The sequence below is a fragment of the Dipodomys merriami genome, unplaced genomic scaffold, assembly GCF_024711535.1.
Source record: "Dipodomys merriami isolate MVZ:Mamm:240054 unplaced genomic scaffold, mDipMer1.0.p SCAF_1, whole genome shotgun sequence".
Classification (NCBI taxonomy): Eukaryota; Metazoa; Chordata; class Mammalia; order Rodentia; family Heteromyidae; genus Dipodomys; species Dipodomys merriami.
Window position 1 is genome coordinate 122,240,149 of NW_027202270.1, and position 24,259 is coordinate 122,264,407.

Genomic DNA, 24,259 nt, shown 5'->3' on the forward strand with positions numbered 1-24,259 from the left:
CCCTTTTTGATGGGGCATAGTGGTCCTCATGCAACCAACCATCACAGGGGGACATGGGTAGACTGCATTGGAGAGGGTATTGGGACTTGGATGTATGGAAGGTTGGTGTGATTTGAACAGCTTCTAGATGTAATGCTGGATATGGCTGCAGGTTTAGCTGATTTGGAGAGAACTTTTATCAGCCCTAATTGGCTGGATGAGCAAACCATTAAAGCAGAAGAAAATACTTTCAATTTCTTATAAGTTTGATCTTACTAGTAACTCAACTATACTAATGAAAAAAAGTGGCAGCTTGGATATCTTGGAAGACTTGTAAATGCCACAGGTATGTGTTCACTTAGTCTCTTTGACCAGAGTTGGCCTACCAATGGCAAAGCAGGCATGGTGTCAGCCTTCTCTTGTGTCTGGATCATTGGCATTGATCAACTATGAGCCTTATTTCTACACCATTTGTTGAAGCTATTAATACTTCCTCTAGTTTCTTTTTCCCCCTGTCAGAGTGCTTAAGGAACTTTTGACAATGAAAAAAAATATATTGAAGCACAAATCGAGTGAAATGGTTCTTCTGACTATTAAGTTTTAGGAGTCCCTTATTTCCACAAACCTAATCATTTGTCAGTATCTACTCAGGCAGTTTCTGAGCTTACCCATGGTCACTTCAGAACCAGTTCTCACATGCGACCAGAGGACTGAGATGAATGTGATAAAATTAAACCTGCAAAGAAACGGGATAATACTGGTTTTGTTTTTCTTGGACTTTTAACCTCTGTCTCTGTCTCTGTCTCTCTCTGTCTTGCTGTCTGTCTCTGTCTCTCTCTGTCTGCCTGTCTGTCCGTCCGTCTGTCTGTCTGTCTGTCTTGCTTTTAAAAAAAATACTGCTCTTGCTGAGAAACCTGAAGAGCCTTTTAGGGAATGGAGACTCTTTGGTATTGTTTTTGCAATTCCTCTTGGGGTTGGTCATAAACTGCAACGAAAGAGAAATAGTCACAGGAAGGAGTAAACTAAGCACTTGCCTAGCAAGCATGAGGTCCTGAATTCACGATCCCATATTAACTTGGGAGTGAAGCTGTCCCTTTAGTTATTGAGTTCAGTTTTAATTTCAGCAGATGGATTGTTGGTTTTAGTGGTTTCAGTTTTAACTTTTTTGAGGAACTTCTATACTATTTTCCCTAACAACTATACAGGTTCACATACCCACCCACAGTGTGCAAAGGCTCCTTTCGCCCACATCCTCATCAATACTTGTTACCTTTCATCTTTATACAATAGAATATTACTAAACCTTAAAGAAGGATACATTTCTGCTACTTGAGATGTCATACTTGAATCGAAAGGACATTGTGCTAAGAGAAATAAGACAGGTACAAAAAAACAAATATTACATCATTTCATGTGCAGGTGGCATCTAAAAATAGTTGATTTCATAAAAATAGGGTAAAATGAGGCTGAGGCTGGGTGGGGTGGAGAATTACTGGTCCAAGGTGACAAATTTTCACTTAGGCAAGAAGAGTAAATTTTGAGATTTTTTTTTTTTTTTGTATAGCAGGGTTTGTATAGTTACTAGTAATGTATATTTCAGGATAAGTAATTTTCAAATATTGTACCACAAGCATGTCAAATATGTGGGGTATGTGGATATATTAATTAGCTTGAGTTAATCAATCTTTATAGAGAAAAGATTTGTATTAACCTTCCAGCTCAACTTGTTTGTTGTAGTGTGTGTCTGTGTGTGTGTGCTAATTCTTGAGCTTGAACTCAGCACCTCCTATTCTTACTTGGCTTTTTGCTAAAGACCTTCCCACTCTCACTTGGCTTTTTCACTTAAGCCGGGCACTCTACCAACTGAGCCAGAGTTCCTTCAGGGTTGGTTTATTGCAGATAACGACCCAACGGACCTTCTTGCCCGGCCTGGCTTTGAACTGGAATCCTCAAAAGGCAGCCTCCTGAGTGAGCCACAGGCGTGAACCACCACTGTCTGGCTTTTGGTTGATTTTAAAGTCACTAGTTTTGGAGGTCACCAAGCTGAGCAATAGGTTGGTTGCTGGTTTTCAACTGGCTTTGTTGGAGAAGCCAACCTCTGACTGAAGCCGCTGAATGGGTTAATAAACTATTTTCCAGCAAATGTTATCACCCCTGTCCTGAAAAAATAGCAATTATTAACTGCAGAATTAACTATTCCTGGAAAAAGAAACTAAAAAGACATGAGTTATGACTTTCAGATTAGTAACTTTTCTTTAGATATAGAGTCCTGTACATAATAGCAGCAGCCCATGTGCTGTTTGCAACATCCCTGGTGCCTGTCTACCTGCTACCTTGCCATAAAGTATCTTAATCTTGTACTTTCACTTTATGCCAGATGGTTTTATTTGGTGACATCCTTCCTTTTCTTTGGTTTGTTAGCTTTCCAAATAAATCTTTTTTCTTGATTAAAAACTTGTCCTCAGGGCTGGGAAGATGGCTCAGTGGTAGAGCTCTTGCCTTGCATGCCTGAGGCCCTGGGTTCGATTTCTCAGCACCACATAAGCAAAAATGAAAAAAGCCGGAAGTGGCGCTGTGGCTCCAGTGGTAGAGCGCTAGCCTTGAGCTGAAGAGCTGAGGGACAGCGCCCAGGCCCAGAGTTCAGGCCCCACAACCGGACCCAAAAAAAACAAAAACAAAAAAACCCAAAAACCTTGTCCTCAAAACACTGGCTTTTTTTTTTTTTTTTTTTTTTTGGAAATGGGCATGCCCATGGGTTCATGGATCCAAGACCACATTGTGTTCCTCTATCATAACATCGCCTTGTACTTCATACATGCAATATGATTATGGTTTGTTAACTACAAATAAAGAGATTTTTTTGTTTTTTGATTTCTTTTAGCTAGTCCTGGAGCTTGAACTTAGGGCCTAGGCGCTGTCCCTGAGATTTTTGTGCTCACAGCTAGTGCTCTACCACCTGAGCTATAGTTCCAAACTTCTGGCTTTTGTGGTAGTTTAGTAGTGATCAGAGTCTCATGGACTTTCCTGCCTGGCTTCAAATGGGGATCCTCAGATGTCAGTCTCCTGAGTAGCTATGATTACAGGCATGTAATCCTTGCTACAAATAATGTAAATTAAAATTCCTAGTACAGTGAATTACTAATAAGTCATTACGTAGTCTCCACATTCTGAAGCTATTTTAAAAATGGACATTTTTTTAAATGGCAGTTTGTATATATGTTTTCAGTATGATAATTCAAATATTAATAGAGTATATATAATGATCAAATCTGGATAATTAGCATTTTTTATTACTTTGAGCATTTGTCTTTTTGTGTGTTAGGAAATGACTCTTCTAGTTATTTTGGAAGATGTCATGAATTATTGTAGGTAATAGTTACTTTATTATGCTGTAGAGTGCTAGAACTAATTTTATACACACACCTCAAGGTGGCAGGTCTCTTCAGGGGCAGCCAACAGGGTGAGATCAAATCCAGCCATCAGTTCTGTGTGTAAGTCCTGCTGCAGTGCCTGGGTGGGTTGGGTCAGGGACGTATTCCTCATCGTGGCTGAGCCGTGTCCCTGTGTCCCTCACCCTTGCCCCACAGTCCTTATGGGGCCTGCAAAGCAGTCCCTCAATGCACAATTCCCTCCTCAGCTTCTAGGGATAATTGGGTGGGGGAGCGGGGTGACACAGGGGGCAGAGAGGTAGGGAGACCACACAGACAGACAGACAGACACCCCAGACCATCTGAACACTCCAGATCCTCAGAGGTTCTTGAGAATCCAGAAACATAATCCCCAGGAACAGGAACCCAGACATCAGTAATACCAGACCCAGTCTAGAGTCAAGCTCACCAGTGCAGGAAAGTCACACACACACACACACACACACACACACGTCTCACACACACACACACACACACACACACGTATTTGTTGAAACAGGATCTTGTTATTTAGCCCAGGCTGGTTTTGAACACTGTTATGAAGGTTAGACTGTCCCCAATCCTATGATATTCTTGTCTCATCCTCCAAGTGAAAATCAGCAAGTCAACCTCTGTCTTTACAGAGCTTTAAAATAGCCCAGAAAAAAGGAAATCAAGCCTCAGACCTGGGGGAGGGAAGCAAAACCCAGCTGGGCTCTGGTGGTTCATGCCTGTAAGCCCAGCTACTCAGGAAGCAGAGAGCTGAGGATTATGGTTCAAAGCCAGCCTGAGCACGAAAGTCCATGGGACTCTTATCTCCAATAACCACCAGAAAACCACCAGTAGCACTGTGGCTCAAAGTGGTAGAGTGCTGGTCTTGAATGAAAAAGCTCAGTACCAGCACCTAGTCCCTGAGTTCAAGCTCCAGGACTGACAACAACAACAACAACAAAACAAATAGAAAACATTCATGATCTTTTCTTATGTCTAAAAGTTTTGAATAACTTGTTGACAAATTGCTCTGAATATGTTCATACTTATATCAACATGTCATTGTATTTGGATGGGATTCTAAAATATTTTTTTTTCTGAAAGCATTGAAGGCATTGTCATCAGATGCCCATCTGATTGCTATCATTGCCAATATCTAACTTTCCAATCTCTATTTACCAGTCTAGATCCCCTCCCCTTTATTTCTTGTGTTCTAACATTTTGTAAATACTGTTGTACGTGTGAATTATCATCTCCCTGAGTGCTAAGTGGACACTATCCAACTTTTCAGATGAAGAAATTTTTCTTCTGTTCCTTTGACTAATACTGTCTCTAGTCCTTCTAACAGACAGATAATGGACTTAGAGACTGAGGCTCTGTATCTCTCAACTTTTGTCCTATGTTTTGCTTTTTTGTTGTTGTCATTTGATATTCTAGGGAATTTCTTCTTTAACTTACATTCCTTTAAATAAAGCTCCTGCTTTGGCAATCTCGTTGTAAGTCTGTGTGTTCAAACACCTGAATTTGATTATTACTTTTAGAAATAACAACTTGCTTTTGTGGAGCCCAACATTATTTCCAATGTCTCCAACATTTTTTATTGGAATTATAAAATAGTTGATGTCAGCAGATGGCATAGGTATCCAGGACTGCTAACTACAGTCCAATACCTCCACAGTAGTCATTCACTTCCTTTCAGATTTTGAGTTCAGGCTGGAGCCAACACTGAATGTGTATATTGTTTTATCTGGAATGTAGGCAGATGGGAGGAAAACAGACTCATAATTAGTTACCTTAAGTTGTCTCTCAGTCCTACCACTTTCAAGTGTTGAGGTTCCTCTGGAATTCTGTGGGGAAGGACAATTTCTTTTTAGATTTACAGCCTTATCTTGCAAGTACCCTCACAGCTGCAGCCTCCTGTGCTCTGAGTTATTCATCAACTCAAAGCCTGAGGCTTTCCACCTGTCGGAAAGCCATCAAGTCTAGTTTGCTTGCTGGATGCTCCATTCCTCCTGTTCTCTATTTTTGTCTTAATCTCATTTTATACTTTTCCATGTCATTTCAGTGGGAACTGAAAAAGGAAGGTGAGTAGAGGTAGGGACTCTGCCCACCACTTTGAGCTGGAACTTTCATTTTTAAAACCTGCAACAAGTGTTTCTTGTCTCTGTAGGTATGCACAAGGGAAGGAGAGTCACTGCTGGGTTATGATATGTCTTCCTCCCAAAGACTTCAAGCAGGTAGGAGCATTTCTTCTCAAAGGGTTTCTCTGCTTTTATTTTGTTCTGTTTTGAAATTCTGAGATTATGGTTTTCTTCTTTCTCTCATTTTTACCCTATTGTTACTGTTCTGGTGCCACACTACTAACTGGTTAGTAACTGATTACTAATAGAAATAATGGATTAGTAGGTTATTCATAAAGAACCTATAAACTTAGAGGGTGTTTTAGGAGATACTTCTTTGAGCAATATTTATGATCTCTAGGGCATGAATTCTCTCTGTGTGTCTCTCCCCTCTCTCCCTCCCCTCTCTCTCCTTCTCCCTCTCCCTACTTCCTGTTTTTGTTTGAAACAGGGTCTCACTATGTACCTTAGGTTGAAATTACAGATGTAAACTACCACACCTGACCTTTGAAACGTCTCTTGATCTAGTTATCCTACTTTGGATCTCTCTTCAGATAATTGAAAAATTCCAGTTAAAGTGAAAACTCTGAGAAAGACCTATAGATTTATTATCTTCATTGAAACACTTTAAATTCTTAATATCAATACTAATAATTTGCTTGATATATTGTTATACTGAGATTTTTTTTTCTCTTAGCTATCACTACCTGTTTGTAAATCATAACTCACTTCGCCGGGAGTGAGTTATTAACTTATAGTCAACAAATTTATCAACATTGATTGTTTAAGCAAACACGCCAAGTTCCTTCCCTCTGTAGTTTTTAACATGTATAATGTTTATGCTAAAAGAAACTCACAGATTACAAAAAGATCGTACAATAGGACTCTACACAGTCATTTTATAGGAAGAACATTTATTTCACATTTTGAAGGTGAATTTTAATAACAATTCTGTTGTTGAACTCACTTTTCTAGGACTATTTCCAAAGCTTTAGTTGGGCTAGTCAAGACAAAACACATTCTCTGTGAAGAGATGATGCTTCAGAATGTTATAGGAGAGAAACACGTGAAAAAAGATTACTTGTTTGTTTAATTTCATTAGTTACAAATAATGAACTTTTGGGAAAGCCATGATTTTAGGTGTTCCTAATATTTCTATTAAGATGTGAAAGTGTTGGTGTTGGGAATAGGTATGACTATGGAGAGGTCCCAGGTGAGTCAGACATGTAATCATGACAGGTAAACTGGAGCATTCATCTGACTAGAGTAAGGATGTTCTGTTGGGGGAATAAAGACTAGTGACTAACAGAGATAGAAGGGATCACTTTTGACAAGTTTAGTATTATAACGGGACTACAAATACTTAAGTCAAGAAATGAATCCCTGAAGACAAGTGTTTTAAAGTGGCTCTGTATAGTAAGTGTTCCAAATTCTTTTTTTTGGGGGGAGAGGGGGTAGTCCGGTCATGGGGCCTGAACTCTGGGCCTGGGCGCTGTCCCTCAGCTCTTCAGCTCAAGGCTAGCGCAATACCACTTGAGCCATAGCACCATTTCCGGCTTTTTTTTTTCCTGCTTATGTGGTGCTGAGGAATTGAACCCAGGGCCTCATGCATGCAAGGCAAGCGCTCTACCACTGAGCCACCTTCCCAGCCCCCAAATTCTTTAAAGTATTTTAAGTACCCCAAATTTGCAAACCCGTCTTTTATTTGACTGAGTAGCAGTATAGATCTAGTATCTAGATGAATGTAGTCACTGAATATAACTTTTGGTTCAGGCATTGTGACCAAAAATAGAAATAAAAACATTTTCTTAAACCATGTGTCTAGGTTCCAAAAAGAAAGAGAAGGCAGCTCTAGAAGATAGGATAAACAGATCCTACCCACTAGTGTTCCTCTCTCTGTCATGGAAAGACATGGAAAGAGGACATTTTGCTCCTCCATTTTTTCAGACTTCTGACAACCAGCGATTTGTCAGAGTCCTATAGTTAACTATTGCCCAGCCTGTTATATTAGTTAATAGGTGATTGACAACAAGTGGTCTGCTCTTAGTCTCCATTTGTTGCTATTTAGAGATACTTTGTAGAGTTTCCCATCTTTAATGTTTATGAGCATATCTGAGAAGATTGATTCCTGGTTTGCTAGGCCACATATATGCTGACATCTTTTAAGTTTTTCTAGGCAACACACCACAGCTAGGGCACATCCTAGATTCCAGTCAAGGGGTGATTGTTTCAGAATTCAAGAAAAACAACAATGTTAAACCTGTCCCCTCTGTATCTCAGTAGCTAATCTTCATTTAGTTGTGTTTGGCTTGTCAGTTTATGTGTGGGTGCATGCTGCTCCTGGGGCTTACACTAAGGGTGGAGGTGCTGTTTATAGCTTTGTGACCCCAGGCTAGTGCTCTACCACTTGAACTACAGCTCCACTTCTGGCTTTTTGTTGGTTCATTGGAGATAAGACGGACTTTCTTTCCTGGGCTGGATTTGAACTATGTTTCTCAGATCTCAGCCTCCTGAGTAGCTAGGTTTACAGGCACGAGCCACCAGCAAGCTCCTGGATGGCTTTTCAATTCAACCTTCTTTGATTATATCAGGTAGCATAAAGTTGGACTGAACCAATATGAGAAGTGTTATACTGTGGTCACTAAGTAAATAGTTTTGACCATTTGCTGAATCTTTGGCATGAATGGCTATGTAAAAGTGAGAAGATCCATATTGACTTGGTTCCACTGATTTTTAACTGAATATGTCACACATGATAATCTCTGGACTTGGCATCAAACAAGTCCTCTAGAAAGTATTGATTGTTTTGACATTGCCTGGGATTAAGACCTGCTCATAGTTTCTCTTCCTTCTTAAAGACAATGATTAAGATAAAGCTTGTAACTCCTTAGAGATGAATTCTTGTCCCATGGAACACTGCCTAAACAAGCACTAGGTCACCTGTGTGTTCATGTGTCAAGGGATTGGATTGTGGGCTAAAGAAACCAACTTTGTGTATAGTTGACTTACAAGTGGGAATAACAGAGGATCAATTTACAAAGCTGTTTGCTTATACTCTTCTGAGATTTGGCCATGATTATTTGGAGTGAGATGAGAGTTTTCAAGCAGTTCATAGACATCTTGCATGTTGGGGAGATTCTGCCTCATGTCCTGGGTAACTTTTTGAAGCTGAACACTGGTGTTGTTCTTTGGAGAACCCCTCTGGCCCTGGTATGCCTGAGCCTGGCGTTTACAGAAGCCAAACTTGCTGAGCAGGATGAACACATCCCTCTGGAAGGCCTTGGTAAAAATAGCATAGAGGAATGGATTGGCACAAGAGTTGAGTGGATAGAAGAGGACCAGCAAGATCTTGGAGTTGGTAACAGTGATGAGTGGCTTGTTCATAAGTGCTGACAGGGCATAGAATGAGATTGGGGCCATGCACATGAAGTCAGTGAAGATCAGCACTGCCATTCTCTTGGCAATTTTAGTGTCTTTGTCTCGAGGGTTGTACTGGGGATTTCGGACTGTAATATAAATCTTCACATAGCAGAAACAGACAATGACAAAGGCAACAACATTAATCAACAGAACAAGGACAATATATGCCAGAGCAAGAGGAGTCTCGGTGTCCATGGGCAGGCAGATGCTGACCTTAGCATAACTACTTATTCCCACCAAAGGGAGCAAGGCAAGAAGGAAGCAGCAAACCCAACCCCCAATCATGATGGTGTATGCATGCCTGAGGCGGATCTTCCGATCCAGGCGCATAGCAAAGGTGATGGCATACCATCGCTCCAGGGTGATGACTGTCAAGGTGTATACTGACAGCTCGCTGGCAAAGACAGTGAAGAAACCGGCTGTATTGCACCCAGGGCCTGTCTGCCAGTCAATGGCATGGTTGTAGTATTCAGAGTGAGTGTAGAGATCCACAGAGGCAATGAGGAGCAGGTATATCCCCATACAGAAGTCCGCAAAGGCCAGATTGCACATAAGAAAGCGGGGGACAGTCAGTTTATAGTGGCTAGTGAGGAGAATGAACAGGACAAAGAAATTGCCTAAGAGAGCCAGCAGACTAACAAACCACACTACAATCCTCAGGAACTTATAGCCCATTATGTCTTCACAGGGGTTGAATTCATCTGACTTGGGCGTACACACCATGTCTTCATTGTCCCCACACACAGTGTAGTCATAGTGGCTGTCAAAGGCTTGTAGAGTCTCTTCTTGAGGATTTTTGAGTTCTTGGCCAAAACCAATGATCTCATCTTCTTGCTCTTCAAAGAAGACATAGTAATGAGAGTTGCTGTGGCTATCTTGCAACTTGGAGTTCTGGTTATATCCAACATTGTTATTGCCAACATCTTCATATTCCTGATGGATGGGGCCATTCAAGGCATTCACAGATTTTCTCTGACGCAGGCTATGGATGCTGCTTTCATTACACATCAAGGACTCAATGATTCTGTAAGACAACAGGACCACTTCTTTAAAATCAACTAGTGATACTCACAACACTGGAAAAACATGTAAACTATTTACTATGACACACATAGTTTTACACCATATCATACACTCTAGTTGGAACTACCTTTCCTACATTGTTTTCCATTGCTTCCTTTCCCCTATGATCCAATGACCATATTTCTACATATGAACTCTTTTTTTTTTTTCAGTTGTGGGGCTTGAACTCGGCCTGGGCACTATCCCTCAGCTCTTCAGCTCAATGGCTAGCACTCTACCACTTGAGCCACAGCGCCACTTTGGCCTTTTCTGCTTATGTGGGTACTCAGGAATTGAACCCAGGGCCTCATGCATGGGAGGAAAGCACTCTACCACTGAGCCACCTTTCCAGCCCCTCAATGACCATATTTCTTATTGATAGTTCTTGGAGCATTGGAAGTGCCACATGCGTGTTCATTGTCAATTATTACTCCTGTTCAAAGCATGGAAATTGTGTTCCTTTTGTCTGAAAACTCATAGCTGCTTCTACAGATTGCTCAGTTGTAAACCAAACACTCCTCTCTCAGAGAGACTTCCTTAAAAAATTTAAATACCTTTATATTTGGTATGTCTGACATTTTCTTCTTTGTTTCTCTTCCCTTAGGCTGTAAACAACATGTAGATTGAGCTCTTGTCTCTCCTGATTACCATTGTGGAGAAGACAGTGCCAGGCACATAGAAGTATTCAACCAATATTTATTGGACAAATAAATAAATGGACACTACTGTCCAGGCATGCTCATGGGCATGAGATTTAGTTTATGTCTGGCTCACCAAACTTACAAATGCTGAGCAGATTTTGATTCATCTGTTGAACTCCTGTGAAACTATCTAGTGGGCTAGCTAGCTTTTCCAAGAAACCTGGACTTGCTCCCCTTTCCCACCCATCCCTATTCATTCCTACTCGGTGCCAGAGTACAGCATCTACTATTCTCATTGCAGTGCTCCTCCTCACTAGTTTTCTGTAGTTAGTACACCCATATTGGGTTTCTTTGCAGGGTATTTGAATTTGACTCTCACTGCCACTCATACAGTAAGATCCCTATGTTTCCTCTGACTGAAAAATCTGAGTATAGAAATTTATGGCCTGCTATAAGACACAAAAGGGGAAATAACTAGATGAAAAGAGTCAGAGAAAGCATGGAAAGGAAAGAGGATTGTTTCTCTGATAAGCAGCTAGATACTAACATAACATATACCACAATTGATAGTTATTAGTACTCAACATTCCAGTCCATTCCATTCTAGGTGTTTTCTGTTCAGTCTCTTATTTCTTCTTTTCAAAATCACTATGAGTGATGTATATCATTATGTTCTCCATTTCAAAAGCTCAGAGCAGTTGAGTAACTAGACTGGAATAACAATCTGGACCTGGCAGGCTGAATATAAGCCAAACTTACTCCAAGGCCTATACACATCTACCCAGTGAACTATGACATTTTCCAGGCCTAGACAGATCAGATAGCCCAATTGTGAGTGTTGTTCGTAAGCTTATCTTTATGGCTGTGGTGTTCGTGTTTCATGTGGAAGCCTGAAATCATATCCATGTAACCTCTACAAGATTTTACATAATATAACCATGCCTATCTCTACTTCATCATTGCTTGTCACCCCCCCCTCCATTTCTCTCCAGTAACATTGGCATTTCTTCTTACCTACAACCACTTTGTGTCTCCAGTCATGTTGCTTGATGCATTTCCGGTTTTTGTAGACATTGTTAAGTCTTTTCTTCTGGTTTTCAAACTACAGAGATATACTTCCCAGATATATACCCAGAAATCAGTTCATCTTCCACCACTTACTCACTTATTCAAGGCCCCTTTTACTTACCCTCTAATTTTCTTCTGATTCTTAAAAGCACAACAATGGCTTGGATAAGAAAGGTCAGCTCGTGTGAGGTGAAGGAAACTCAAGGAAAGTGGAAGTTTCTTAAGAGTCCAAGTGTTTCTTGCAATCAGTTCCTTCAAATGCTCCAGGCCTTTGGAAGGCAGGGCAGTGACGCTGGTGTGAGACACATCCCTGGGATGTAGAGAACAGAACACACAGAGAGGCTGTAAGCACCTAGGGCCTTTCAGTCCTTGGCCAGAAAAATCAAACAGATCTGAGATGAATGGGGACAGATCTGTTGCTTTTCTGCTGCTGAATATGTGAACTGAGTTCTTTATATCCAGCTACTGGTCTGAGGAAGGGACACTCAGTTTTTAGATCAATACCAATAAGTACCGGCTATTTTTTTGCTTGTAATGCCAGTATTGTATCAACACAAATACTATTTTCACATTATATTCTGTCTGCAAACTCTTGGAGTCACAGATGGATGTTAGTTTTACTTTGCAAAATGATACTGTACAACTGATAAAGGATCTCAAGAAGCCACGATAAATAAAATTGAACATGCTCACTGGCACTTGAATTGTCATCAGTCTCTCTGGGGACTAGTAGACTGGTATAACACCAATATTGTGAAAATAGTCTCCTAATTATTTCAGAACTTACAGGCCTCAATTAGTGAATTCATGACTAAGAACAACTCTTATTTCTCCAGTTTAGAAGACTATAAATGCATTTCTTTTTTTTTATTGTCAATATGATGTACAGAGGGGTTACAGTTACATAAGTAAGGTAGTAAGTACATTTCTTGTCAAACTTGTTACCCCTTCCCTTATTTTTCTCCCACTTTCTCCCGCCCCCATAAATGCATTTCTATAAAGAAAGCTCAAATCATTATCTGAAATGAGATTCAAGTTACTCCTACAAATTATGGGAGGGATAGTGTTAGGCCTGGGAATTGTGTACTCTTGTGAGGTATTAAAGTAGAATTAATTCATAATTTTTTATGAGTTGTTTACTTTTTTGTACATTTGTTTGACTTGACAACAAAATTCTTACTAAATATTAGTAATTATAAATATATAAATAAAATATATAATATAAATATATTAATGTATATAAATATAATATTAGTATTATATGGGTGAGGTCCTTAGTAAGCTTGACTTTAAAATTTCAAAATTAATTCATAACTTTTAACCAGGTATTATCTTTTCTCAACTCCTGAGTCCAGATTGTCTGTCATGTTCCATAATTGTTTCACTTGCAGTGAATTATTAGCTTGACTAAGATCATCACTTGATTTCTCCCCTTCTCCCAAGTCCTGGCTCTTGAACTCAGGGTCTGGGTACTGTCCTTAAGCCTTTTTGTTCAAGACTAACACTCTACTACTTGGAACCACAGCTCCACTTTTGGCTTTTGGCAGTAAATTGGAAATATGAGTCTCACCAACTTTCCTGACAGTTCTGAGCCTCAGATCTCAGCCTCCTGAGTTCCTAGGGTTGCAGGCATGAGCCATCAGGTGACCAGCTCATTAATACTTTTAAAGTAAGACTGTCCATTTTAGGATTTACCTCACCACCAAATCTGCCAGTTCCCAGCTGTTGAGTCACCTTAGCCTTCAGGACTTCATAGCTGAACCCCAGGTATCACAGAGCAGAGGATCCTGCTTGAATCCATTATTTAAATTCTTGATCTATAAAAGCTATGCTAATAATAAGGTGTTTGTTTTATACCCCTTAGTTTTGGGATGCTTGGCAGTGCAGTAACTAGAATGACTACTCAAGAATAATGGTTACTTGAGAATTCTTAACATTGTAACAATTAAATGTACAAGACACTATGTTGAAAATGAACTTTACAACTTTGGTGGGGGGAAGGGAGGCGTTGGGGAGGAGGGGAAGGAAGGAAAGGTAAGAGAAAAACAAAAGAAACAGTGCTCGATAGGAAATGTACTCATTACCTTACTCATGTAACTATAACCCCTCTGGACAGTATCTTTACAATCAAAAATATATATTAAAAAAAGAATTCTTGAGAATGATTTTTATCAAGAATACCTATTAAAATGCAAACTCATTCCTTAAAGGAATAAGCTCAGGTGAACACACACATCAATATATGCAGTAGATAGCAAATCAGTGAAAAAACTAACAAATTATAAGGCAGAGGATATTGAACCAACTTCTTCAAGGGAGTGGTGTGTCAAATAATTTAGTGCTTTACTTAAAAACTGCCACATGTTCTAAGTTGTAGAGCTATAACTAAGGCAGATAGTTGATGTTGAGGGGTTTATCAGCTTTCTACTCGGAAAAAATCAGCATTTCTGGTCTAGGCACTACATTAGGCTAGCATGAGAATTACCTGTAATACAGACTAAGCCACATCCCACACCAGGAGTCTGCATCATTTAATATGTTCTCTGGGTGGCTCACAAGCTCATCTCACTTATTACAGCATTTTTTGTGGACAGGAAGTTACTAAAATTTAGACAAAGGTCAAAGAGACTCATCAGATCAAGAATGGAGCCATCAGAATAATTTGGATTTAGTCTTCTCAGCTTCAGTGTTCCAGGTGCTTTGGCCTTTATCTTCCTGTCTCTGGAGGCTTTGAACATAGATCTAAGTGCAGTAGTCTCTAGGGACTCATCAAAAATATGGGAGGGAGGGAAGGAGGGAGTTTGTGGTGTGAATGTTTGTAATGAGCATACCCCAGGTGGCTTCTTGCTATGAGAGTGCTTGGTGTAGGTATAGAGAAAATAGATGGTGGAGAATATATATATATATATATATATATACATATATGTGTGTGTGTGTGTGTGTGTGTGTGTGTGTGTGTGTGTGTGTGTGTAGTCACACAGATCTTATAGCCGAAACACTTATCAAATAATAATAGGCATTCATTAGGTTCAGATAAACTCCATATTGGAGTTTATCTGAATTTAAGCCAAAAGGATCCAAAAAATATAGCTCTAGCCCAGTCCTCAGCTGCTTATTTGACATTACCACCTGAGGTGCCCCCAACTAAATAGATCCATCTAAAACTTTGTTTGTAATTCTCTACTCCCACGCCAATCTGTTCTTTTCCATCTGGTAACCGGCACTCCCATTCACTGAGTTGCTCAAACGAAAACCTTTGAAATAACTCTATGGTGTTGGACTTCTTTTCTAACATTGGCCCGTCAACATTTAATATAACAAAATCCTGTAGATTTAAACCCCTAAAGAGCTGGGCGCCGGTGGCTCACACCTGTAATCCTGGCTACTCAGGAGGCTGAGATCTGAGGATTGCAGTTCAAAGCCAGCCTGGGCAGGAACGTCCGTGAAACTCTTATCTCTAAGAAACTACTCAGAAAACCAGAAGTAATGCTGCGGCTTAAGTGGTAGAGTGCTAGCCTTGAGCTGAGAGCTCAGGGACAGCGCCCAGGTCCAGAGTTCAAGCCCCATGACTGACAAAAAATAAATAAATAAACCCCAAAGAATCTCAGATCCATGTACAGTCAGCCCTCTGTACCTGTAGGTTCTGAATTCATGAACTCAACTACATGCTCAAAATATGAAAAAAAAATTCATCTGTATTGAATCCATTTAGACTTTCCCTCAACAAAAACCATAACTGGAGGGAATACAACGGCAAATTAGAGATACCACGGTCCTGTGACTCTTAGAACCTAAAATAAAGCTTCAGGAGTTGTGGGTACAGTAAAGACAGTTTAGAAAGGCAGAGGAAAGCAACAATAAAATAATAGAGATAAAAGGAACTCAAGAAATAGCAAATTTTATAAAGTTTCTATGAAAGAGCAAAGTGAGAACTACATGTGAGTAGAGCCCAGACCCAACCTCTATGTGCAGTCTGCCAGCCCAGTGTTAGCCCCCGGAGCCATCTCTAAACCCTACCCTGAATACTGTATGTCAAAAGCTAGGCATGCGCACCACTTTGCAAATGGAACACCGGCCCTGAACAGGAAGATGGCAAATCTACCAGCACATAAGCTACAGCTAACAGATGTCTGAGTCCCCAACGCAGGTACAGTGTGGGCACAGGGAAAGCTATGTGAGTGGGTCAGTTCCACAGAGTGCGCCCTAACACATTTCATCCCTAGTTTCAAATTAACAACCATCCCTTGCACATTTACATGGTAAAAGATAGTCAGGTATACCACTTTACAAATGGAACACGAGGCCAGCAACATTAGAAAAAAAAAATCCTATTCACTCCCTGCACTGAATCTTTCATGAAAGTCAAAGTGAGGGTCTAGAATAGGCACACAAATGGGCATACTTAGCATAGCATACCCTGACCCACCAATTGCACACGGAAGCCACTCCCTCAACCATTCCAACTACGGCAATGCGTGCCTGGAACTGTTAACATCCCCCTCCCCACCCTGAACCTCCACTGTAATACTAGTACACATAGCTACCCCCTCATTTCCCTGGAGTCACTGTCCTTGGCCTACAGCCTTTAGTGGGCACCGACTGCCATACCAGGGTGCATCCAGAGAGGAAGCAAGGGGAATCCCAAATGATGAAGACCTAGATGTGAACACATTGGGAGAACTGTAGACAGCAAGCTGAGGGCCAGTGAAAGTAGGAGAACACACATTGCATTGATGTAGCCCAGCTGGTAGATACTGTCCTCAACAAGAAGAAGCATTGAGTTGTTTCATTTTTTTCTATTTAAATTTTTTCTATTTTCATTTTATTTTACTTTTTATTATTCATATTCTTTCCATTCTTTCTTATTCCCTGACTATATTGTCTTTATCCACAATAATTATGTTGTATTTTAACACACTACTATTTCTTATTACACCATCCCATAGACTTTTTTCTTTCTCTTCATCTTCTTTCTTCCTCTTTCCTTCCCTCACCCCTACTTTTGCTACTTAATGTTTAGTTCCTATATAGTTAGTAATTTTAAAATTCCTAGTGTACCCTGTAAAAACTTAATTCCCTTAGTATTATTCTTTACTGGGGATATAGATGAATTAAATATGTAAGACAATGTAGGTTATGAAAGAGGAATTTACTAAAAATGTAGATATTGAAAAGAGATCACAAAATAATAGAAATGAAAAACTGAAACTTTTTAAGTGTACAAATAAAAATGATGCTTTTTTTCAAAAAAAAAAAAAGAAATGAAAAACTGAATAACTCAAATAAAATGCTTAATTGAAAGCCTATCCAAGGTCAGGTGCCAATGGCTTATGCCTGTAATCCTAGCTACTTAGGAGGCTGAGATCTGAGGATTGCGGTTCAAAGTCAGCCTGGGCAAGAAAGTCCATAAGAGTCTTAACTCCAATAAACCACGAGAAAACTGACATTGGTGCTGTGGTTCAACTGGGTAGAGCACTCACCTTGAGCTGAAGAGCTGAGGGACTGCGCCCAGGCCCAGAGTTTAAGCCCCAAGACCACCATCAACAACAACCATAACAACAAAAAAATGAGAGCCTATCCAATAGAGTAGTTGATCAAGTTAAGAGTAGGATATCAGGCTAGGCACCCATTGCTCACACCTATAATTGTAGCTACTCAGGAGGTTGAGATCTGAGGATCACTGTTCGAAGCCAGCCAGAAAAGTCCATGAGACTCTTATCTCCAATAAACTACTTAGATAAAACCAGAAGTGGCACTGTGGTTCTAGTGGTAGAGTGCTAGCCTTGAGCACAAAGAGGCTCAGGAACAATAGGTAGGCCCTGAGTTCAAGTCCAGGACCAGCAAACACACACAGACGCAGACACACACACACACACACACATACACACACACACACACACACGTGCATGCGCATGCATGCGCACGCACGTACATACACACACACAAACACATCTCCAAAACAGGATATCAGGGCTTGAAGATAAATCAGGCAGATAAATATAGAACCTTCTGATAAAGATTAAAAAAGAAGAGCCAAGCATGATTGCCTAGTTTTGTAATCCTAACTGTCAGAGGTATGCAGCTGGCTGGGCAAAAAATATTACTAAGACCCCATTTCAAACAAATGAACAATTAAGTGTGATTATATCACATTGAAAAGATTCTTCACATGAAGAGAAATAATCACTCGATTGAAGAAATAGCCTGCAGGAGAGAATCTTTGCCAACAGAGATATTAATATGTACTTATTCAACAGAGATATTAATATGTCAAAAAGTAAAAAAACTTAAACACAAAAAGAACAGAACCAATTAGTGAATGAGCAAATAAACAGTTGTCAAAAGAAAAACAAATGGCCAATAAATACATGAAAAAATGGTCAACACTGGGGGGGCGGGGGGAGTTGTGGAGGTGGGAGGGTAGGGATGATAGGGGAAAAACAAAGGAGGAAGCAACAATGTATTCATTACCTTGCTCATGTAACTTTAACCCCTCTGTACAGTATTTTTACAATAAAAAACATACAAAAAAGAGAGAAATGGACAACACTCTTCGTCACAAAGGAAATGTAAATCAAAAGAATGTTTGAGAGTCCATCTCACTCCAATCAGAATGGTAAACATCAAGAAAATAAGCCACAGTAAATGCTGTTGAGGGTGTAGAGAAAAGGACCCCTTAGATTCTACAGCCACAATTGGAAATCAGTATGAGCATTCCTTAAAATATAAAAATAGAACTATCATATGATTTTGCTATGTAAGCCCAGGTGATATGCTAAGGAGTGCAAGTCAGAACGAAGTAGAGACACTCTCATACTCATGTTTATAGCAGAACTATTTATAATAGCCAAACCATAGAAACAACCCCGATATCTATCAACTGTCAAGTAACAAAAATGTTGCATAAAGCTATAAAGATCAAAATTATATCACATTCAAGAAAATGGGTGGAGCTAAGAATTCATTATACTAAGAGACATAATAAGCCAGACTCAGACAACTATTATTTGTATTTTTTTCATATGTGGACTCTAGACCTAAAAAATGAAATGAAAACAAAACAAAAACAACAAGGACGTGGATGAAATGCAGTGGGAATCAGTGGGAGGAAAGAAGGCAGAAGCAGAGGGGGGGGATGGGGAGGTGTTAATATGGCTGAAGCACATTATACCCATATATGAAACAGAATAACAAAACACATTCAGATTTAAGTGGGGGCATAAGAAGATAACAAATAATAGAGTGGGTCAGTATAATCAAAATACAACGTACCCCATTGTACAAAAAAGCATAATTATACATAGCATTTACATTACATTCAGTATTTTAAGGAATCTAGAGCTGATTGGAAGTATATAAGAGGAGCCTGGCACTGGTGGCTCACTCACACTTGGAACCCTAGCTATGTGTAAAGCTGAGATTAGGAGGATCCTAGTTTGAGGCCAGCCCATGTTAGGTATCTTCTTCAACCAATAGCTGAGTATGTTGGTACATGCTTGTCAATCTAGCCATGTGGAAAGCTGAGCTTGGGAGGATTGTAGTTCCAAAACAGCCCAGCAGAAAAATTATTGAGGCTCCATCTGAGTGAGTAGGAAAATAATGGAGCATGGTATATATATACCTATCATCTCAGCTATAGTTTTTTTGAAGGATATCATGGTCCTTCCAGATTATCCTGTCTCAAAAATAACTAATACAAAAAAACTATACAAACAAAAAACAACATCCTGGAAGTATGGCAGGTAGAATGCCTGCCTTGAGTTAAAACCCTAGGAACAAGAGGGTAAGTATAGGTTGCACATAAATACTATGTCATGTTATATAAGGGACTTGAACATTTCAGAGTTTTATTTTATTTTTTTATTTTTATTTTTTTTGGTCCGGTCGTGGGGCCTGAGCTCTGGGCCTGGGCGCTGTCCCTCAGCTTTTCAGCTCAAGGCTCTACCACTTGAGCCACAGCTCCACTTCCGGCTTTTTTCTGTTTGCTTATGTGGTGCAGAAGAATCGAACCCAGGGCCTCATGCATGCAAGGCAAGCGCTCTACTACTGAGCCACCTTCCCAGCCCCCATTTCGGAGTTTTAATGTTGTCACAGAATCCTTGAATAAGTCTGTTTTAGGAATGACCACCGACTGCTCCAGTGTAAGCTTTGTGGTTGCTTTTGCTGTCTTCTAGTCTGTTCTGCACACAGCAGCCAGAGCAGAATTGATTAATGACACTCTTCTGCTTAAAACCTTGCAGCCAGTTCCCAGTGTACCATAAATAACATCTACTTTTTATACCCATATCTTTTAAAGCCCTACAAATCTGGTCCTTGACTCCTTCTCCAACCTGGACTGGAAGGATATAAGGCCATTTGATGTAGCTCTTAATATCCAGTAAACAAGCTCTTCCTTAAGCTCCCCTGCGGTGGTGTCTTCTAGTGGATGTCACTTCACTTCAAGTAGGGGACTACTATCTCTTTTTTCCTTTGAACTTAAACTTTCTTACAGACACCTGCAATTGTAAGCAGACTAGGTATAATCATCAAGGAAGGTGGCAGCTCCTTTATAACTTTCAATCCAAGCACTGTTGCCTCTTCACTGAAAACATCCCAAATGCAATGAGTCTTTATTCCAAGTTTACTGATAATTAAAAGAAAAAACAAAACCCCACAAAAAGCCTGCTCTTTTCCAAGGATTGAAGCTTCAGTGTTCCTGTGGCATTTGTCTTACCTTTGTCTTATATTTATTCATATCATAAACATTTACTGTTAAATTTCTAGGTGCAGGTGGCTCACATCTGTAATCCTCTCTACTCAAGGGACTAAGATCTGAGGATTGCAGTTCAAAGCTAGCCTATGCAGGAAAGTCTGTGAGAGACTTATCTCCAATGAACCACCAGAAAACTGGAAGTAGAGCTGTGACTCAAAGTGGTAGAGTGCTAGCTTTGAGCAAAAGAGCTCAGGGACAGCACCCAGGCCCTAGGTTCAAGTCCACTCTAAAAAAATTGTGTTTACTCCATCGATGTCATCAGCTCAGTTATTTATGTCTACAGTCTTATAGTTCTCATTACTACCAAGTTAGTTTATGTCTAAATTATGTTTCCCTTTGTTTTGTAAAATCTTCCTGCTGATCTACCAGAAAGTGTATAATAATCACAGTTAAAATAGATTGTTTCTTTCTAAAAACAACTTGAAGCCCATGGTTTTTCGATGCTTACCAAATTGAATTCAAGTTTCTTAACAGAGTAACCTTTATATCAGTGGAAGTCTGTCCTTCTATGCTGTCTTTTTAAAGCTCCTTTAAAGTAGTATATTATCAAATACCTTCTTACCCTGTGTAAGAGAGACCCTCTGTTTTCTTTCTGTTATCGTTAATTGATATTTTATCTTGTAGCAATTTGGGTTACAAAATTTAAAAGAAAATAATTCTTCCTTTAGAATTTCAAAAGCTGTTCTTCCACTGGGTACTGGAGCTCACACCTTAGACTCAGAAGTCTAAGATTTGAGGATCTTGGTTTGCTGCCAGCCAAGGCAAGAAAGACCATGAAACTCTTACCTCCAAATAAATACAAAACAAACAAAAAATCCCACAAGTAGAGTTGCGGCTCAAATGGTAGAGTACTAACCTTGACCAATAAAGCTCAGGGACAGTGCCCAGGCCCGTTAAATCTACAGAACTGCACTATTTTAGCTCTTAGGAAAAGCTCCTGGGTTGTTCCTGGGATACCTTACTACTACCATTTTATTTCCTCCTCTTGGGAATTCCAAGTAACTGGAAAAGGATGTGGATTCCTCAGGCACATCTCCATCTTTTGCTCTAATTTTCTAATATTAACTTTTACTAACTCTCCTGATAGAATTCCTTCAGTATATCTTCCATCTCTTGCATTAAAATTTTAACTTTTGCTTTGATGAGAGCCAAAACTGTGTTGTGTTTTTTAAAAGTATTTTTAGTAGATAGACTAATATTTACCCAGTGGGAGGCTCTTAAATGCATTTTGTTCCTCTTGGGACAGGATGTTTGAGGAAGACCATCATAATCATCAGGACTTGATGACTACAACTTGGCCTGAGTTTTAATTTCAAACTATTTGGATTTGAATCCCAATTTCAGCATTTACCATTAGTCATCTAACCTTTGTGTACCTCACTTTCCTTATCTTCTGTTTATTAAACAGTAACTGAAAGCATGTTCTCAATACACATTAGCTACTATTATAATTCTTAATATAGTTATAGTGATAGTGAAGAAATATCTTCTCAGATTGATCTACGGTTACTCAGTTGCATTGTGAAAAGTTCTTTTCTCTGCAGTATCTTTAATTCATTCAGGCTTATTTCCCCCCATTTATTAATCTTGGTTTTGATACTTAAAATAAGAAGCATTCTTTGACTGGTGGTCTTTACTTACCTGTATATATTTTGGTGAACTTGGCAACAAGCAAGTCTTTGCTTTAGGCACTTGTGAAGGAGGCTGGATATTACATTGTTAGACTCTAATAGATTAAATTGTGGGATCATTTGCTTTAGAGTTTTCCAATTTCAGGAAAGAGACTTAAATCTCTAGTGGGGAGATAATTGAAGACTGGCATTTTGCATGAATGATGTATAGGTTACCTTTCCAGATATAACCCTTCAGTAAGTCCTTCTCTTTTTTGCATCATGCCTCGTTTTTGCCATAGGAGATAGATACACATCAGCTCTAAATCCCATATCAAAGGTGCTGTGAAGGGCAAGACAGGCACTTCTGATCTTCTTTAAGTTCTCTGTTTTACTTTCCTTCTCTTCTACTTTTTGTCTTTAAGGGTTCTGTAGATTTCCAGACAATGTACACGCCCTTCTTACCTGTCTTCTTTGCCCTTGTGGACTTACACCTATTAAAATTTATTTTCTCATCTCTGAAGAGATAAAAGGAAATAAAAATTTAGGAAATAAAAATATAGGTTTTTTTTTATGGTGATGATCCTGGAACTCAGGGCCTGGGCACTGCCCCAGAGCTTTTTTTGCTCAAAGCTAGCATTCTACCACTTGAGCCACAGCTCCATTTCTGGCCTTTTTGAGTGGTTAATTAGAGATAAATCTCATAGACTTTCCTGCCTGGATTAGCTTTGAACCATGATCCTCAGCCTTCTGAGTAGCTAGGATTGCAGGAGTAAGCCACTGGTGCCCAGCAACAAGACCTTAAAACAAATACTGGTGGAGTACTGAGCCAGACAAGAAAGTTTTCCAGCTCCAGTTGATGAAGAAATAGCTTCCATAGAAAGAAATCCTCAAAGAAACATGTCAGGGGTGATTTTAGTGATCTGAAGTGGTATGTTTTCTTGTTTACCCCAATTTTTAGGTGACCACTTTGAATTCAGGATTTTCTAGTATTACTTTTTTCCCCCTAAAATAATACCTTTAATATATGGTTAAATTTTTTCTTTCAACGTAGGTAGAACATAGAGAGTTGCTCTCAGAACCTAAAAGATCTGAATTCTTTTGTGAAGGAGCTGTGGGTGGAAACCTGTTAGCTTGAGGGCCTTTCCCTCCCCGGTTGACTCTGGCACTTTCCTTAAAGAGCTCACCAGGCAAAGGGCCCTGAACTCCAGGGGAGAATTCATGTCTAGCAAGTATTTACTCACAAATCAGAATGTAGCTAAGCTGGATCTGGCAGACAGTTTCCAGTCTAATTGTCTGGGTCATGGGAACCATCTCAAGTTATGTGTCTAACAAAACTACCAGGACTTGAATTTGGAAAGAATATTATATATGGTATTAAACACAGAGCAAGAATTTAATCAAAATGTAATGACACCTGGGAAGAACAAAAGGGCCAATTGACATTTGATGGCATAGAACAAATTTCTGAGAAGTAACTGTATATCATTTCCCAACACTGGATCAATTTTTATTTTAAAAGATATTTTGGGGGTGGGAAGGTGGCTCAGTGATAGAGTGCTTGCTTTGCATGCATGAGGCCCTAGGTTCGATTCCTCAGCACCACATAAACAAGCCGGAAGTGGCGCTGTGGCTCAAGTGGTAGAGTGCTAGCCTTGAGCTGAAGAGCTGAGGGACAGCACTCAGGCCCAGAGATCAGGCCCCACGACCCCCCCTCCAAAAAAATAGATAATTTGTCATTATTATTATTTAAGATTAACTTTTGGAGAATTCAGTTGCAAATTAAATAGGCATACAATTGGCTCATCAAGATTCTGACAGCAAATGCTAGTCAGTGTAGAAGCTACATCATGATAAATGTGCAGTTACATTTGTGAATTGGTAAATACATGTAAGAACCAAAAAAAGATTAATTAATTAATTAAATTTTTTTAAATTGTGAAAATACTGTACAGAGGGGTTACAATTACATGGGCAAGATAATGAGTACATTTCTTATCAAGCGTTGTTGCCTCCTCCTCTGTTTCCCCTTCTCATCGCTCCCTCCTACCCAAAGTTGTAAAGTTTGTTTTTTGACATAAGGACTTGTACATCTCATTGTTGCACCTGTATCCCTATTTTTAAATGATTTGAATTAAAAGTAAGAGCTTAAAGGCTCTGAAGTTAAACTCACTATCTAATGAGTTTGCCTCTTAAGGTATTTAAAGAA

General features: G+C 39.6%; 1 protein-coding gene across 1 annotated transcript in view; it reads right to left on the reverse strand.

Annotated features, from left to right (window-relative positions):
• Nucleotides 1-8,398: 8,398 nt before the first annotated feature.
• Nucleotides 8,399-24,259, reverse strand: part of Tshr (thyroid stimulating hormone receptor) — a 113,759-nt gene continuing 97,898 nt past the window's right edge. The window contains exons 9-10 of the mRNA XM_069989551.1: nt 11,810-11,998; nt 8,399-9,941 (exon numbers count right to left, since the gene is read on the reverse strand). Coding sequence (XP_069845652.1) covers nt 8,531-9,941; nt 11,810-11,998 — 1,600 coding nt within the window. The 3' untranslated portion in view covers nt 8,399-8,530. The remainder of the gene's footprint in view (nt 9,942-11,809; nt 11,999-24,259) is intronic.